Below are 18284 nucleotides of genomic sequence, written 5' to 3' on the forward strand. Positions count from 1 at the left end.
CTACACAATTCAGGCAACAGCTATTTGTATAGTTTTTTTAAATACTGAGAATTCTTGGCGAATGCGAGTATGGAAAATACCAAAAGGAGCACAGAGATAAATCAATTGGCTATTCATGTCAGCTCTGTTAGCTACTGCATAATCTTTGCAGGTATACCACCTGTTGCAAAGGTCAACAAGTGCAGCAGAGGTATTCATGAGCACACACACTGACAGACTGTGGTGCTCGGAACGTGTGAGAATAAAAGCAGGTGGCTGCGGATGTCATATAGAAGTAATTAAATGTATACCAGAATCTCAGTTGAAGGGGATTACACAAGTATAAAATAGTCTGAAAGCATCTTTGGACAAAAGATAGAAAGCTGCAAAACCTTATCCAAACATATTTCAGATATAGACCATAAAGGAGTGAGTTGTCACTTGAGAAATAAATACTGAGTTGGCCTATTTTCTTTGTCCTTCTTTTCCACATCATCCCTATATCCAAACTAGTGTAGATCTTTCCTCCTGCACGTCTTACCTATATATACAAATATATATATAGAATATATACATATATATATATAGAATATATACAAATATATACATCGAAATATATATTCACATATATATATATATACACATACAAATATATATGTATAGGATCTTTGATCTTTATCTAAAGGGCTGTTGACAGTACCGTAAATGTTCTGGGCTAGTCAAAGTAGATCACAGGTTAACTGAGTCTCGTTTCAAGTCAGCTCTCAACCAAAGCCTTCGTTCTGTCGAAAATAAGTTATTAAAATAAATACAACGTTTTTTATATTTGCTTTGGTAACTTCTGGAAGATGTAATCATTTATTCATACTTATTTGAATATGAAAACCTCTGGTCTGGTGACTCATATGCACCTGTTCTTAAAATGTTGCTGAAAAGAAATTCCTGGTGCAAGTTAGTTGATCAACAATAGTTGAGTTTAGTCACCACAGCCTCAAACAAGTATTCACCCCCTGTTGAAGTTGTCATGATTTTTGTGACTTTGAAATGTACTTAAATTTAATTTCATTGATATGGAAATCACAGTATTATTATCATTGTAACACACATTTAAAAAGGAAAATAATAAAAGACATACCCTCACAAAAACAAGTCAACAAATACATTTTCTAGACTTTAGTCCAAATATCTGCAATTAAAAGGATCCATTGACTGCTTTAGTGATTTAGGTGTGTCCTTAAAAAGGAGTGAATACAAACAAGTATTTCATATTCAATTTCTTGTAATTAAGATGTCTCTAACCATCTGCTTTCACCAATTTGATGGGTATTTTTCTGTTGATCAGTGTCTAAAGAGCCACATAAAATCTACTTTTATACAATGTTATAAGGCAATAAACAATAAAAATACATTTCAAGTGGCTTGTTTTATACTCATAGAAAATGTGCCAAATTAAACAAAACAGAAATATACATTTTAGAAATTGTTCATCAGCAAGAACTTCAGATGTTTGTTTTAGCACTTTATTGCAACTGTACGAAAAATCAGTAAATAAAATAAACACTTGGCCAGTTTCATAGAGGTACGATATTCCCATGCTGTTTCTCTTCTGTTACAATGTTCATTGTGAGTTGTGATGTTTGTCATTTCAGGAACAGTTGAGCTGTGATGATCTTTACCGGTCCAGATGCACATTTACTGGATCAATCTCTAATTAAGAGGATCTAATTAAAACAACAAGTCCAAAAGACTTTTTTTTTGGTATGGAAAAGATATGGTCTTGTTTTGTTGGTTCAGCAATTTACCCAAATTCACTTTCTCAACATGATAGTTTTGTGCCAGAAAAAAGAAAAAAAAGTTCAAATAAATACAAATCAGAAGAACACACTCAGTCTCCTTTCCACGAGGTTTTAGTTTGATCCACCAGCTGTGGAGAGGCTGATCATTCAAAATGAATTATCTATCTACACGTCTATGGACTGCACCATCACAGGTTATGTTAAAAAAAAGAAGAAAATGAGCATTCTGTTATTTAAATATAAAATGGGCCTCAGCCTTGTGGCAAACACGTCTCCATCAAAAAGCAGTCCAGTCACAATGCCTCTTCCATTGTTGTTCTTTGCAGCCTTTCTGGATCCTCTTTAAATACTGACCAGTCCCACCTCCTCACACACTCTGCAACCATAGCAGCAGGAGCTGGACCCGGTGTCCGTTCAGCACAGAGGGGGAAATGACGACTTAAAACCTGCAACAGATTCAGAGTTCAACTCGACTCATATCGTCCTCTAGAACTGAGACCGACTGCCGTCCCGGTCTCAGCTCGGAGGCGTTGGTTCTCGTTTGTCGCATGTTGTGAGGTTCGTAGACGCGAGGCGACGCTGGCAGTGAACATCTATGAGTTTCTGGCAGCATTCTCATTGCTAGGTGAGCTGGGGGAGGAAGAGGACGAGGACGAGAAGTGCATTCCTGATAACCCTGGTGGGTCTGTGGCGGTGTTCTGTCCACTCAGACTCTTCCTGCACACAGGACATGTATCGTGCTGTCGGACACAAGGACAAATGAGACTTGTGTCAACAAAAGTATTTAAATACACACGACTGGTGGGACACAAACCGGCTGTTTGTTTATGTCGTTTTGCAGTTCACTTGCTCAGCACATGTTTTCACAGGTTTGCACAATGTGTTAAAAAAAACAAATGAGCCGACTTTATACAGCCATATAACTGTCTGCTGTTGATACCAATCAAATACCATGATCAGTGTCTGATATTAATCCTGCAGATCTGTTTGGGACATCCCCAATACTGTAGATATTAGATATACACACCTGTTCCAGCCACGGTACTATACAGTCATGGTGAAACAAGTGATTGCATGGCAGTTGTCTAACACTCTCCTCGACGCTGTAGTCTTCTTTGCACACAGGACACTCTAAACCAGCACCTGCACAAACAGAAAACAACATACAGTGTGTCAGAGAACCTCGGGAACATACATCAGCTGGAATGAAAACAGGGATCACACCAATTCTATTTATTTGAGTTAGAAAGTGTTACAAAGAGGAAGAGTATGTTTTAGCCCTTCACTTTCCCTAAAAAGAATACGCAGGAATCTAATGCAGGAATCGGCATGAGTCTGTGAGGATAGGACAACATTTTCTGAGGGTGATTATTGTCAGCGGTCTTCTCATAATAGATACAATACTGTTATCGGATTGGCTTACAGGGCCATGTAAAGACTTCATATGTGTGTGTGACTTGCTAAGAAGGTTGTCGTGACATGAATCGTTCAGTCCAAAAAACAAAGAAAAAAAATAACAGATCAAAAAGGAGAACTTTTCTGTTCCGTTGTGACAGATGGTCTCAAAGCTGCGTCTGATGCAGCGTAGAGACAATGAGTGGCTGTCATGACAGGTCTGGTTCACATCATGCAGGACGCACAGCTTTAAGGGCAGGTGGGACTGCAGTCACAACGCCTTGAGGACACATTGAGGTCTGATCGCTGCCTCCATCTGGAGGTGGTCAGAGACACAGATAGCCTCATTATTTTAGCAGCATGTATCCTGAGTCCCATTGAAGGACCGCCTACTTAACCCTTGTGTTGCCTTAGGGTCATTTTGACCCGAATCAATATTACACCCTCCCCCCGCTTTAGGATTAATTTGACCCCATTCAATGTTTAATGTCGGTGTTCTTTCGGTAGTCAACAAACAAACATAAAGTGCCTCACACTTAAACTTGGAAAACAATATTAATTCTAATAATTTTCTGGAGGTTTTAATTGCTGGCGTCAAATTGAACCCAAAGGGTAAAATATGTTAGTAAATATAAAGGTAACAGGAGGGTGAAACATTGAATCGGGTCAAAATGACCCAAAGGCGGGGGGAGGGTGTAATATTGATTCGGGTCAAAATGACCCTAAGGCAACACAAGGGTTAAATGGAAACTTGACAAAATAGCGTATATAGTTATGTCGCTAAATGGCATTTTAGTGATGTGTGGGTTTTTATATGCAAATCCCTCAGGACCGCCGGTAAAAACAAACCGTGTAGGCATTAGTAGGTTGATAAAAGTTATTTCACTAATCTGTAGTATATAACAAGCCTACTGTCATCTCCCAGCGGTTAAAAACAACAAAGGGAAGTACTCTAGACGCATGTGGAGACACATTCTAATGTCAGGTGATACTTAGAGCTGTGTTTCCGTGGGTCTCCGTGAAGGACGCTACTCAACAGACAGCCTCTGCTTAAGCAGAAGTACGCAGTGATTTGCACGCCAAAGACGCCATTTCAAAGTGCAACAGGCAACAACAACGAGCTAAATGGATAGAGATGGAGGATGGTCGGGAGCGACTATGGTTGAGTGGGTAGCAGGTCCGTCTTTCAATCAGGGGGTTGGAGGTTCAATCCCCACCCTAGTCGATGTGTCCTTGAGCAAGACACTTAACCCTGAGTTGCTCCTGTAGCTGCGTCTACAGTGATGAAATAATACAGTACTACGCTTTGGATTGGATAAAGCCAAATGACATGTAATGTAATGGTTAGAGATATATTAGGGGAAAGTCTAATCTCTTCTGTGATTTGGTCTGCTTCAGTCATGACAAAGTATAAACCCGATCTTTATTGTTTTTATTTCCTCTTTGTTTAATTTCCCGGAGCTCTAGGTATAGCATTGCTGCGTCCCGTCTGGTAAAAACAACAACGCATTTGGACTTCGCAATCGGAAATGATCTAAGTCTTTATTTTCTTGCAGAGTGGGACACTTTCCGATGACGAGTGGATACAAAAGACCCATTCTCATGCCCGGTGTGAACCGACGTACTGAAGAGGGCCCAAGAGAGTGACGTGGACTTACCCACATGTTCTTCTGTAATGGTAACGGTGGGTAAACACTTAATCCTTTCCCGGTCTGCAGGAGGTGGACCCGTGTTTTCAAACTGGTTCAATAACTACAAGTGGAAAAGAACACAACCCCAATCAATGGCTGTGGGATCATCTGCAGCACAACAAGGCTGTTCGGTAAATTACAACTTTCAGATATTCACTTCTAATATCTCTACATGTTTGATTTAATAGATGATTCTTCACAAAGTTTTAGAGCTATCTGTTTAGTGCCAACAGGGTACCATCCTGTTGTAGATGTAAATGTAGAAAACACTTTTAGGACATTGGGTCCTGGTGTCATTATATTGCTTAAAACAAATATACAGTACATTATTTATGTATGGTATAATTACAATATTTTGAATTATTTATTATGATATTATAAATAGCACAATTCCCGTAGCTCTATATAAAAGGTTACTGGGACAATGTAGCCGCCTAATTGATATGCACCCCTGTAATGTAAAGAGAACACTTTATATACCTGTGTAATGATAGCATCAAGACCATTGGCACCCCAAGCGTAGTCCATTGGATTGGAATGCAGCATACCCCTGCATGACAACAAGGTAGTCAACAAAAAACATGTATAACTTTTACTTGGTGATATGACACAAGTACACAAACATGCATCATAGTTCCTTATATTTACCATGGTCCCATCCCGATATTTGGCATGGCTGTAGGTGCTATAATTCCATTTACTAACTGCTGGATAATTCTGCATCCGGAAAAGGAAAAGAAAAAATAATTAGAAATGTCATTAAATATGAATAGTTTTATGCTCATACATATTAATACTCAATACAAATAGTAACACTGAATGTCTGCTGTTTGGTATTTACAGGAATAGTGTCTCCTTGTTGTCAACTTGGTAATATTTGATATTTTGATAATTACTTCGATACTTTTGAGATAATATGCTTGTAATAATAAGCATATCAGGTCCCTTTAGTAAAGCAACAATTATATTGAAATATATCTCAAAATAACATTATTGAAGGGTTTACCATAACATGTGAAGAATGTATAACTAGACAAAAGCAATACATAGTTTACCAGCATCCTCTTGTGTCGAACAACAAGCTTCACACACTGCTGAAAATGTCTCACCCTTCTAATGTGGGCACTCCTTCATGGCGCATACCCGGTCGTCGAGGAACATGTCGACCCCGGGGTTGCCGCGCACTGTATCGTTGTCGTGACGCCATTTCCCTCTCTCTCCTGTTTTCTGTCTCGCGGTTGTCTTCTGTGGGAAGCCGCGTTCGAAGGTCAAAGTTTTCATCAAAAATCCCAAGAGCAAACGGACCATACCCAGAGGGAAATGTTAACAAGTGTTGGTGATCCATGTTCTAGTGGGAAAGACAGAAGCAATGTCAACTCATGGTGCTGAAGGGTGCCAAATGTATCCTGGACTAACAGATTCAACCAATAACACTGACCTCAAAGGCTGGGCGGTTAGGATCACTGGTGGAAGACGTGGATACAGAACCAGTTTCAGTACTGCACAAATACAGTGGTTAAGAAAGTGAAAAGTTAAGACTTAGAAATGCACATAATCAAATTCATGAGGGGGAAAAAGAGGAATAATACTCAATACCTTCGTTCCACAGCCAGTTCCTCAATAAAACCGGAATCACAGCGTGGACAGGTGTAGTCCTACAGTGAAAATACAAATGTGAATATCTACTCTCCACCATAACATATACAGTTATGTTTATTATGTACACATAGCTCAAATTAATACACTCCAATTCAACAGCTCAGGGAAAATGCTACCGTTATGAGCGTTATAAAAGTGGTTTAACTTTAGAGTATTAAAAAGGTGGCGATTCAACAGTCATTTTGGAGGCTACATGCCGCTTTTAAATAGTTTTATTGCGTTATTCAGAGAAATATTAATATGTAATCGACCAGCACTGACATTTGGGGGGACAAAGAAAGAATCGTCTCATTAGAACAATACAACGGCATGACAAAACAGTTGCCTCTAAACTTACCGTAGACACTTAAAACAAAAAACGAATATTATAACAGTCCATACAGTTGGATTTATTGCAAGGCTCGTTTAGACTGCATTGGTTTTAGCAAGGTGCACTTGTCCCTATCACCCAGTATGCATTGTAAAATATATACTTTCCTATAAACATCTTTATGAAGTGCAGACTAACCCAATGTTGCTGTGAAGCATTCATGTAATCAATATCATCTCGATGTTTAGCACATTTTACCTGTGCATGCTGTGACACATTGAGAGCTCATCCAATGAGGCAACATACTCTCCCGGGCCACGGAAAGCTGTAACACGTGTAACGCAGGTAAGCAGATGGCTGCCTGTCTATAAAGTAACCGTGACTGTAACATTCAAGAAGCTTCCATTGTATGGCCCCCAGCAGACTGCTGTGGCAGGCAAGTGCACCCTTAAAACCACAGCAACACGGACTGCTCCTGCTCTCTGCCGTGTGAACACAATACCGGCAAGCCTTGTGGACAATACATGTACATTGAGCGTTTTTATATTAGCCGATTGTTAGTCTTCAAATCACAAAGGTGCCTTACGCCTCAAAAAGTCTCGTTTAGAAACCAACTCAATTCCTCCGGTGTGTCCGTCCCTCTGGACCGCTTTGTAGCTGGCTAAGTGGCGTAACGTTAGCTGTACAGCAGCCGTGGGTCGACGTGACGATGTGTAAGCCACTGATACACACATAAAAACACACCCTTCATTCTTCTAAAAGACACATATCTCTCTCAGGTCCTTACCGGTAAACGCGGACTAATCTCTGCTGAACACCGGTGACAGAAAAACCGGCCGGGCCGCGGGGGAGCTTCAGCCATTTCTAAGCAGGAGACCAGTTCCTACAACGCGTACGGAAAGCAACAAGGGACAATACAGCATGACTTTAGCAACGGGAGAGACACGCGCCAACGCGAAGGCAAGTGGGAAACAATATCAAGAAGAAGACTTCCGGTTATATATTCACTTTCAAATTAAAGCGATGAAGTTAAACGTTACAGTTTACAGACAGGGTTAATTTATTTAACATCAAAATGACTTTGTAGGCCCTCCATGCTACACACATGTAATATACATATACACAACATGGGAAATTATATTCAATCATCACTTATTATGTGACATAACATGTTTGATTTACATAAAATTCCTTTTTTAAATCATAATTGTATGAATGTCAGCCTACAGATATTATGCTGAGAGGACAAATTGATGTATAATACAATTATTTATTATATTCTCATCCCATCCCTCATTTTCAGATATCCATGCATATCTTGAGAATACAGTGCACACATTTGGGTTTGTGCAGAATGTGATCCAAATATGAGTATGTTGAGAATGTATAATAACTCAGAATACATGATATATTTACTATAAGGGCTATGTACTAGATTAAATAACATTATACAAGTGTAGGCTACCTAGTTTGGGTGCAGCATCAAGGGGAACTGAGATTAACTGTGAGGCCTATTCTCTTTTTTAACTTCTGTGTGCCTACCAAAGGACACAGAGCTCAACATGTATTTCATAACAAAGACACACACACACACACACACACACACACACACACACACACACACACACACACACAAACCCATGTCAGCCGATATAGTGGTGGAGCTACGAGCATCAGATTGAGACTGATTTCTCTGCCTCTGACCTGTATCTGTGCGTCTTGACCTCTGATTGGGTATTCCGATGTAGCCCATACATTTGCGAAGTTGCGGTGACTTTATTCTGAAAAATACCACGACCGGAAGTCCGATTCCTGTGTTTGTTCGTAGACTTAATTTACAAATAATTCGGTAGCAGCGATTGGCCTTATTGTAGTCCGAGAGCATCGTTTTCTAAATAGATTTATCCTCCTGCGGCGACCATGGAGCACAGCGATCCAGGTAAACCTTTCCTGTGGCTTTGACTGTGATGATATCACTAAATATGTAGCCAGCTGCTGTGTGTGAACCCCGTAAATTAGCCCGGTTAGCTGTTAGCTGTTCGTGTGAACTCTCCAGCCTCTGTGGCCGTAGGGGCTCAATAGCACACTGTTAGCTAGCTGTCGGGGAATATAACAAGATGAGGGCATAAATAAGACAATGTATAGTAGTTACGTCACTTAACAAATAACGTTCACCGAGTTCTGCATATGGTAACGTTAATATCCGAAATGAATGACACAGATTACGCTTTACCCCACAGTTCTTAACGGCTTTTAAAAATGAAGCTTTCTTATATGCAAGTCTGCGATACAAAGTTAGAATGTTATATAAATATAAAGCTATATATATATATGTGTGTGTGTGTGTGTGTGTGTGTGTGTGTGTGTGTGTGTGTGTGTGTGTGTCTATATAGCTACTGTCTATTTACTGTATATAGACACACACACACACACACACACACACACACACACACGTAGCTGTGTATATCTGCTTTCAAGAAGTTAAACCTTCGTAGAATCCAACAATGTAATAGAACATTAACTCAAATTTACTACACCATATTATTTTTCATTTTTTAAATTATATTATGTGTATTATAAATAAACTCCAGCTGGATTGACAATAAATTAACCTTGAGACCTAATTAAGGCAGCGTATCAGAAAATGTCATTTTACTTTTGCGAACTCAACTGCCAGCTCCTCAGCTGCATTACGTACTTATTGTGTTGATATATTGTATTTCCCCCTTAATCTTGTTTTTAGGGCGAGGGGTATGGAAGTCGAAGCCCGTCCAGATACCGAAAAGCAAGATGAACTTGAATATCCTCCGGCAAGAAACGCTGATAGCTCAGAAGAAGAAGGAGATTGAGGCCAGAATGGCAGAGCAAGCCAAAGTGAATGTACAGACCCCGAGCAAACCACTGCCTCCAAGGTATCAGTAGACTGATGGAAAGGCTCATATGAAACAGACATGTAAACATTCAACATGTGTGTATTGTTTAACCCTTGTGTTGCCTTAGGGTCATTTTGACCCGAATCAATATTACACCCTCCCCCCGCCTTTGGGTCATTTTGACCCGATTCAATGTTTCACCCTCCTGTTACCTTTATATTTACTAACATATTTTACCCTTTGGGTTCAATTTGACGCCAGCAATTAAAACCTCCAGAAAATTATTAGAATTAATATTGTTTTCCAAGTTTAAGTGTGAGACACTTTATGTTTGTTTGTTGACTACCGAAAGAACACCGACATTAAACATTGAATGGGGTCAAATTAATCCTAAAGCGGGGGGAGGGTGTAATATTGATTCGGGTCAAAATGACCCTAAGGCAACACAAGGGTTAAGTATTTTAGAAAGGTCCTGTTGGTCAGTATCGTTATGTGTGAATGTGTCTTCTTCGACTCCAACATGGACCTTTTTAATTCTAACAACAAATGTTGAAACATATTTCATTCTTTCTGATCCCAATAGTTTAACCAGTTTTCATGGACTTTCTTCAAACAACAAGTTTGTGAATGACGGAAGCTTCTTACAGCAGTTCATAAGGATGCAGAAGGACAAACCCACCAATGTTTCTGGTTAGTACGTTGATCTGCACAGTGAACATAACAATAACAGTCATGTTGTTGTCCTTGTCACAAGTAGAGTATCACTGTCATGCTGTATCGTGACATTTAACACAGGAAGTGGAACACTGAATAATAGCCTTGTGGTTTTGGCTACGATAAGTCCTTAAAAGCTGTACAGTTTATGGGAGGTAGAGGTTTTTAAAGAGGGCATTCTGGCCTAAGATAACTAGTTTAGAATAGGGACCATGAATGTTACCCTACAAATCTTACTTGTGTGGTTACCCAACAAATGTTCTTGTTAAAAAAAAAAACATACCACCGAGAGCAGAAAGAATAATACCGCTTAAGGCGTAAACTATTTAACAACATAGTGTGTCCTGTTTCATCCTCTTTCAGGTTCCACCACTGATGCCAAAACACCCACAGCTTCGACTTCACCTCCAGAAGGAAATGCGCCGCAGAAAAAGAGCATTCTTGTTGGCAAGCGGCCTGGCCTTGGGGTCAGTAGCATGCTTAGTCAGTTCAAGAACTACACGCAATCCAAGAAGAATCCTGTTCTCTGCCAGAGGCCGAGCGTCTTTTGTTCTCCAGATGAAGAAGATGAGGAAGAAGAGACTGATTACTCCAGATTCTTAGAGATGAAAGGTAATTCAGGGCCAGTATTTTCCAGTGTATCTCTGGACATCTCCATGGCTCTGATATTTCAGTGCATCTTTTGCATACTCCGGTGCCTTGTGATTGGCATTTTGTCCTCGGTGCCCTTGGAGTAAATGTACTCATAGCCTGCTTAAAGTCTCTCCCCCAGGGGATTCAGACATCAGACTCATTATCGACAAGATGGCCTCTTTTGTGGCGGAAGGAGGAGCTGAGCTGGAGAGAAAAGCCCAGGAGGACTACAAAGACAATCCTGTTTTCTCGTAAGTATAAAGGAAAATTTAGCTCATCCAGATGTATTTACTTTCACGGTATTTTCAATCTAATCTCATTCCATATGTTTTTGTTGCCTTTCAGATTTTTATACGATAAGAGCAGCATGGAGTATCTCTACTTCAAAAACAGAGTTGCCGTTTTGAGAAAGGATTTGCTAAGACCTCAGCATACGTCAGATAATGGTAAGATTACCTCTGTGTTTTGTTTCTGTTGTCTTTCCACCCAGAAAAACTCAAACGCAATTGCAAAAGGGGTGGCCCACAATGTGAATGTAGAATTGTCAGTTTCATTCCCAGTTTTCACAAAATTACTTCATCAACATTATGATGTGTTACGCGAGCCTACATTTATGTGTCTGCATCCACTTCCAAGTCAATGGAAGTGCATTAGGAACATTAGATGGTTTCATGCATAATTACTGTAATAGATTTCCCCAGCTACTGAACAGTTAAGATGAACTTTAATATATGATTTACTGCTGACGTAACGCAGCCGGACCAATGAAACATGTCCTGTTCACTGGAGACTTTCATACTGCATAGGTGTATAATTATTTTACGTTCACCATCAAACTGCTTCTTATTTTAGGCTGTGCGTATAGGTCACGGCTTCTTAAGTTTGTCTCTTATTCGGCTGTTTTTTTAAATAAACCACATTTGTTTTTGAATTGGTCTTCTGAAAGCTGAAAATGGAGTACTACACAGTAAATTGTCAAATGTACTATAAATATTCATATTGCTTTCCCCTATGTTGTGTCTAATTGAATCCTATTTAGAAAATGTCTTCAAATTATTGTCTTTAAGTGTGTACAACATTGTACATGCAGATAGAAGTTTCACAGTGTACACAGAGTGTTTATGGTGGAGCCTCTATGGTCTAAATGTGTGACAGTAAAAGCCTCGCATCCATGCAGTTCCCCATTCACCACCCCTGTCCCCCTTGCTCCTCCTCCCTCCTTCCTCTTCTTATCCCCTATTAGCTCTAGACTGGTGGTGTGTGAGAGCCAGTTGAGCACGGTACAGTAGTAGAGTTTGAATTGAGTCCCAGTACTGATAGACTGCTTAAAGTCTCCCCCCCAGTGGACGCGGAAACCCAGCAGATGGCCGAGAAGCTGGCCAGGTTTGTGGCCGAGAGTGGCCCTGAGGTGGAAGCCATTGCATCTGAGCGTAACCGAGACAACCCTGCCTTCAGGTCAGTCATTGTAAGTGTTTCACTCTGTTTGTTTACACTATTAAAGCCTGGTTTTAAATAAATTATCTACTCCCTCCCCTTCAGTTTTTTATATGACCTCCAAAGTCCAGCCCATCGCTACTACAAAGAGAAAGTACAGGAGTATCGGGCCGCAGCCTCCCAGAGCGCCTCACCTCTAGCAGCCAAATCCTGGACAGACCTTCGGCAACCAGCTGCTGCACCATTACCAGAAGTCTCCCCACCACTGAACCCTGCTTCTCTAGTCCACATTCAAAGCGGTGACACACCGCCTGTCAAACGGAAGAGAAAGAGTAGATGGGGGTCTGTGGATGACAAAGTCGAGTTGCACATTCCTCCCATCATTGTCCCTCTGGAGATTCATGTTCCAGAGCCCAACACACCGTGTCTCTCTGGTACGTGAACTTGTTTTTTTACATGTGTGTTGACACTTTCTGTTCTTTTGAGGAATTAAAGTAATTAACATAAAACCCAAACTTGGTGGAAGGTCAATATGTTGTTACAGCTGAGTCCATTGTCTATTCTTTTACAACCCCTATATGAAGATGTAGTTATAGTCACGATATTGGTACTGCAATCATGATGCGTATTGATAAAATGCCACAAAGAAAGATGAAATCACATTAATTAGCTATATTGGCTATCAGCTGATCCAATGATAAATTGTGAATATATATATATATATATATAAAAGTCTGTTGTAACATTTGTTTCAGTCGAGGATCTGAAAAATCTTGGTTACAAAAAGGGGAAGCCTCTTGGTCTGGTAGGAGTAACGGAGCTCTCTGAGGATCAGAAGAAACAAATTAAAGAACAGCAAGAGGTATGAAAGTGCCAATTTAACATGTGTGTATGTATATATGTATTCAGTGAAAAGTGCACCCCTGTATTTTTAACAATACTTAAGGTCCACCCATCCCAAGAATCTTTTATTTGCTCTTTGTCTTTTTTTTTATTAAATCATAATAATTTTTTCAGAGTAGTCAAAATGTACTTTGATGACCCGGCTTGAACTTCTAACGTGTGTGTGTGTGTTTGCGTGCACGTAATGTTTTCTCGCACTATCTGTAGATGCAAGAGATGTATGACATGATCATGAAGCACAAGCGTGCGATGGCAGAGATGCAGGTGATGTGGGAGAAGGCCATTAGAGACCACCAACATGAATATGACAGTGATGAAGAAGTGGACCAAATGGCAGGCACCTGGGAGCATCGACTTCGACATATGGAAATGGAGAAGACTCGCGGTAAGGTTGACCATCAGCACGGAAAACTGGTCTTGCTTCTGCAATGCTAGCAGCTGCCAGAGCTTGGTAATAAGTTCTTGTACGGTTCAAGTGCCCAGCTGTTGCTGCTAATAACAACAACTTCTTGTCTGTTCTTTTCCAGAGTGGGCCGAATCTCTGACAGATATGGGGAAAGGGAAACATTTTATTGGTGACTTCCTGCCCCCAGAGGAGCTGGATAAGTTCATGGAGACCTTCAAGGCACTCAAGGTTTGTTTGACTCGGTCCCGAGTCTAATAGGGAAGGATCGATGATTCCCCTTATCCCTTAACTTCAGTTTAAGGGATAAGGTGATAAGATGACTTCTTTTCAGTCAGAAGGAGGAAGCTATTGTCAATTATTGCTTTTTAGACATCCCACAGGTCATTAAATGCTCTGAATGTGTGATTTTTACAAGGTGGGCTTTGTACACATAAAATAAGAAATGCGTCCATTCTTTGCAGGATCTCTTCCGAGTACTTCAAACTAGTTTGATGTGTACTTTATCTGTTTCTCCACAAGAAGGCCACACACAATTTAGTAGGGCCAGGGTCAATTTGAAATGTCTGTAAACAGGATTGTAATCATCCATCCATGCCTCTGTTTTCAAGCAGCTTATCCAGGTCAGAGGCACAGTGGCAACAGCCAGCAGAGCCACCTAGACGTCCCTTTCTCCTGCTCATAACTTTCGATCTTCCTCAGGGATTCACAGGAGGACACTCTAATTGCCAGAAGTCTGTTTAACTTTGTTTGGGACTTATTAAAAACAAACTTCTTTTTATTATCAGAGTATGCCAAAATGCCAATTATTCACTGCAAGAGTCATAAAACGTTTTTTGAGAGTCAATAGTCGTATAACATCCATGATGTAACTTTTAAATACCACGCGGCATACTTTTTTGTGTAATGGCAAATTAAAATAAAGTTTTTTGCAGGTTGTATTTCGCGATAACCAACGGTGCAGAGTCATGTGGGGACAGTGCTCATTCATTTCCAGTTAAACCAAATAAATAATAGAATATCTGGACTCGCCTGACTCACCACCTGCGCTGAATGAATTAATCTCCCGTTCTTCCTTCTTCATTTTAGAAAACAACTAAATGATATTGGACACAGTGAAATGGTGCAGCACTTAAAGTGCATGAATGAACACTTTTCATCTTCTTGACTTGCAGGAGGGCCGCGACCCCGACTACACAGAATACAAAGAGTTTAAGTTGACGGTGGAGAATCTTGGTTTCCGAATGCTTATGAAGATGGGCTGGAAGGAAGGTGAAGGCCTGGGCAGTGACGGGCAGGGCATCAAGGCTCCCGTCCACAAGTGAGCATTCATTACAACTTCCTCTCATTGTATTTCTTTAATTCAACTGAACAGTTGAATTATTATTTCCACTGACTATTGTTTTTTGGTTTTACTTTGACATTTTTTCATATATACGCATTTCTTACAATTTCACAAGTGCAGGGTTTTTCCTGGGTCAAAATGGGTCTTCGGTGCTCCCCAAAAAAATGTGTGTGTGTTGTCATGTCACCGTAATTAGCAGACATCTATGAATTTTTTTGTTGTTGCCAGAAATAATGGAGGCAATGCTTGAGGAAATCATTTTGCTTCCACTTTAGATTAAAATAGATAGGCTAATAGATTGACAATTAGAGATGCACCGATCAGGTTTTTTGGTGCAGATCACTGAAATCAGTATCTGCCAATCCGATAATACCGATCACGGTGTCGGTTGAAGAATTCTATTTATTGTGTAGCATTATTGCCTAGGACTATGAGGAAATACATATATAAAGCACCTCAAACATTAAAGAAATTACCGATTTCTTTCAACATTTAGGACTTTTACTTTGAAAAATGTCCTAATTGATACATTAAAATTGTTTGATTGCTATTGTAGGGGATTTCAGATATGTATGGAACACATCTGCATTATTCATTTCCTGGAACTCTTGGGGAAATCTATATACAGGACTTTTTTTAACATACAAAAGTCTGACTTATTTTTATAAACTCTTCCTTGGTACAGTAAAAATGTTTTAATGTTAGCATAATTTAAGCTAAATCTCAGAAACGATCTATAAAGATACAAAATCAGTTCATTGTTTACTTTTATATGTTAGTGTATGATTTGTCGACATCTTATTTTGAAAAACGGATGTGGTTTCACGTGGTTCTTTCCGCTAACTTTGCAAAACCGGATGTTGTGTACGTGAATCCTTCCGCTAACTTTATCAAAACCCTCGCGCGCTCCCGATGGAATGCGTTTACCGTGAGCATCAGTCTATAGGGGCTCAGACATGTGAGAGTCGGCTGAGTTGACCCAGAGATTCAACTCGGGGGACGGGGACGCCGCTCGGTGCGTGAGGATCCCCTCTGACCTCTCACTCTGCGGTCCTCGCCGGGCGCATTTACTCCGTTGCGGTTCGCCGCGATTGAAACGTCTCTGATAGTTCTCGCAGATGTTATGTCATCTGATCGGCCAATTTGATCGGCCGTTTTGAGAACGCCGATCAAAACCGATAATGGGAATATCGGCCGATATGGATCGGCGCCGAGCAGATCGGTGCACGTCGGGCTGTTGAGTGATCAGCAGCTGGCCGCTCTGTCCATTCGCGCACCTCACAGTTGCGTATTGATCAGACAAGAAGACACGCTTATCAACTCCATTACTATTGATCAAAACAGAACGAGGGTTCGGCTGTAGCCTACTTGAAACATACTATTGAGAACATATTCACTGACATGCACGTGATGAACAGTTTTTTATTTTATTTTCCATCGCAGACTTTTTTTGCCTTAGGCGCTCGGGATTTGTCATAGGCGTTCGGGAAAACGGCTTAGGCGTGCGCCCAAATTTTCTCTATGCAGGAAAAACCCTGCAAGTGTAATTGTGCGACTGTGTGCCATTCTTGGCATTTAGACCTGAGCAGACCTTTATCCACAGCCAAGAGGAAATACTGTGACATCTGTGAAAAATATATTTTCATGGTTTTGCTTTATTTAGATGGACTGAAGGAACCAAACCTGCTTGAATGTAGACACTAATGCTGAGTGCCCTTCTCTGTTGCTCTCTAGGGGATCTACTGCTGTGAACGGAGCAGGTTTTGGAGTTGACCGTCCAGCTGAGCTCTCGAAAAGTGATGATGAGTATGACGCTTTTAGAAAGAGGATGATGCTTGCTTACCGCTTCAGGCCCAACCCACTGGTAAATGCTGTTCCATATTGTTTTCGGTTTGTTGTTGCAGTGTTCTTTACATTGAATGTGATGGCATGTCCATACTCATCTTAATATTATACTTGGCTTTAGAAACGTATAATTTCTTCGTTCTTCCTTTTTACCGTGCTGCCGATTAATTAATTTTGAGTTTTTTCTTTTTTCTTTCCACAGAATAATCCGCGGAGACCATATTACTGAAGTAGAGGACTGTTTGTGTTGATAGTTGTTCTAGTTTATCATAACTTAAAAGCTGTTTTTCGCAGCTATCACATCTCTGCTCGGCTGTGAAATGGACTATGTTGCAAACATTTTAAAATGTGTTTGACGTGTGTACATTTGTTAGATTATCCATTACATTTTAGATTTAATTTGAGTGAGGGAAAACAAATCTAAAATGTTTCTTTAAATAACTGATCACCTGTTTTTATACCAGTTCAATGTAATACTGTAACAAACTAAAACAAAAAGGCTCACGTCGCCTGACTTCCAGAATGATTTAACTTTTCAGTTTGTTACCATGTTGTTTCTTTTCAGAGCTTGACTTTGCATTCTCAACTATACAGGAGGCTGACAGTAATGTCTTCGTGCACAATCTTCTGTATAATGTTTGCATTGAGTCGTTTGTCCCACTGTGCTATAACTGATTTTTGAGTCCTGTCATTATATGCTTCAGTGTTCACAATAAATATGGACATTGACTGAAATGTGGACGTGTCGCATATATGTAACTACTGTACTTGTGTTTATTAGGAAATATTTATGAGCTAGTATTGAATGGCGAACTCGCCTTAAGTTCATGGTGTGCTAACTGCAGGTATCTATCTAATCATGTTGATAACTGCCATCACTATTGCTTTCTACATAGCTCTGGACAGCATTGATCCATTGAGTAGCTGACCAGGCTCAAGCAGCCGGTGGTGAGGAGGAGGGTGACATATCTTTGAAATCAGATCTTCAGATCTCTGCTCCCCAGGGCGGTTTACACGATAAATATAACTCAGAAATCCCAGCTAAGCAACAGCCACTCTGGTGTTTGCCACAGCATCAATCAGAGGCAACTTAAGCCATATTAGAAGGTAACCCAAAGCTTTGGTTTTTATAGTGCTGTTGTAGAGCTTGTAGTTGAATGTAAGGGTGCAGATAACGATTATATTGCATGATCTATTAATCGTTTGGTTAATAAAATATCAAAGTCAAACTGCTTGCTGTTTGAAGCTCAATCTAAAATATAATCAATTTACTATAGTATATGAAAGCAGAACATCCTCACATT

At 40.2% G+C, this 18284-nt stretch overlaps 2 protein-coding genes across 4 annotated transcripts; one reads left to right on the forward strand and one right to left on the reverse strand.

Annotated features, from left to right (window-relative positions):
- Positions 1 to 1383: 1383 nt before the first annotated feature.
- LOC130197982 (E3 ubiquitin-protein ligase RNF126-like) lies at positions 1384 to 7766 on the reverse strand. 2 transcript variants are annotated; one of them, XM_056420994.1, is made up of 9 exons: positions 7618 to 7766; positions 6458 to 6516; positions 6300 to 6324; positions 5971 to 6209; positions 5510 to 5578; positions 5342 to 5411; positions 4829 to 4922; positions 2803 to 2918; positions 1384 to 2515 (listed from the first exon to the last, which is right to left on the reverse strand). In XM_056420994.1, the coding sequence occupies exons 1-9, from the start codon at positions 7690 to 7692 to the stop codon at positions 2369 to 2371; spliced, it is 894 nt and encodes a 297-aa protein (XP_056276969.1). In that variant the 5' UTR covers positions 7693 to 7766; the 3' UTR covers positions 1384 to 2368. The 2 variants fall into 2 exon arrangements, with proteins under 2 accessions (XP_056276969.1, XP_056276968.1); XM_056420993.1 differs by having other exon boundaries at positions 6300 to 6360; positions 7618 to 7765.
- A 917-nt stretch (positions 7767 to 8683) lies between these two features.
- Positions 8684 to 17715, forward strand: sugp1 (SURP and G patch domain containing 1). Of its 2 annotated transcripts, XM_056421487.1 has the most exons (14): positions 8684 to 8769; positions 9574 to 9742; positions 10287 to 10393; positions 10781 to 11029; positions 11178 to 11301; positions 11396 to 11496; positions 12382 to 12505; positions 12590 to 12918; positions 13240 to 13346; positions 13595 to 13772; positions 13915 to 14021; positions 14966 to 15111; positions 16870 to 16999; positions 17183 to 17715. In XM_056421487.1, exons 1-14 carry the CDS (start codon positions 8751 to 8753, stop codon positions 17207 to 17209), a joined length of 1917 nt encoding a protein of 638 aa, XP_056277462.1. In that variant the 5' UTR covers positions 8684 to 8750; the 3' UTR covers positions 17210 to 17715. The 2 variants fall into 2 exon arrangements, with proteins under 2 accessions (XP_056277462.1, XP_056277461.1); XM_056421486.1 differs by having other exon boundaries at positions 16870 to 17715.
- The last annotated feature ends 569 nt before the right edge of the window (positions 17716 to 18284 follow it).

This window comes from Pseudoliparis swirei, chromosome 8, assembly GCF_029220125.1.
Source record: "Pseudoliparis swirei isolate HS2019 ecotype Mariana Trench chromosome 8, NWPU_hadal_v1, whole genome shotgun sequence".
Taxonomy (NCBI): domain Eukaryota; kingdom Metazoa; phylum Chordata; class Actinopteri; order Perciformes; family Liparidae; genus Pseudoliparis; species Pseudoliparis swirei.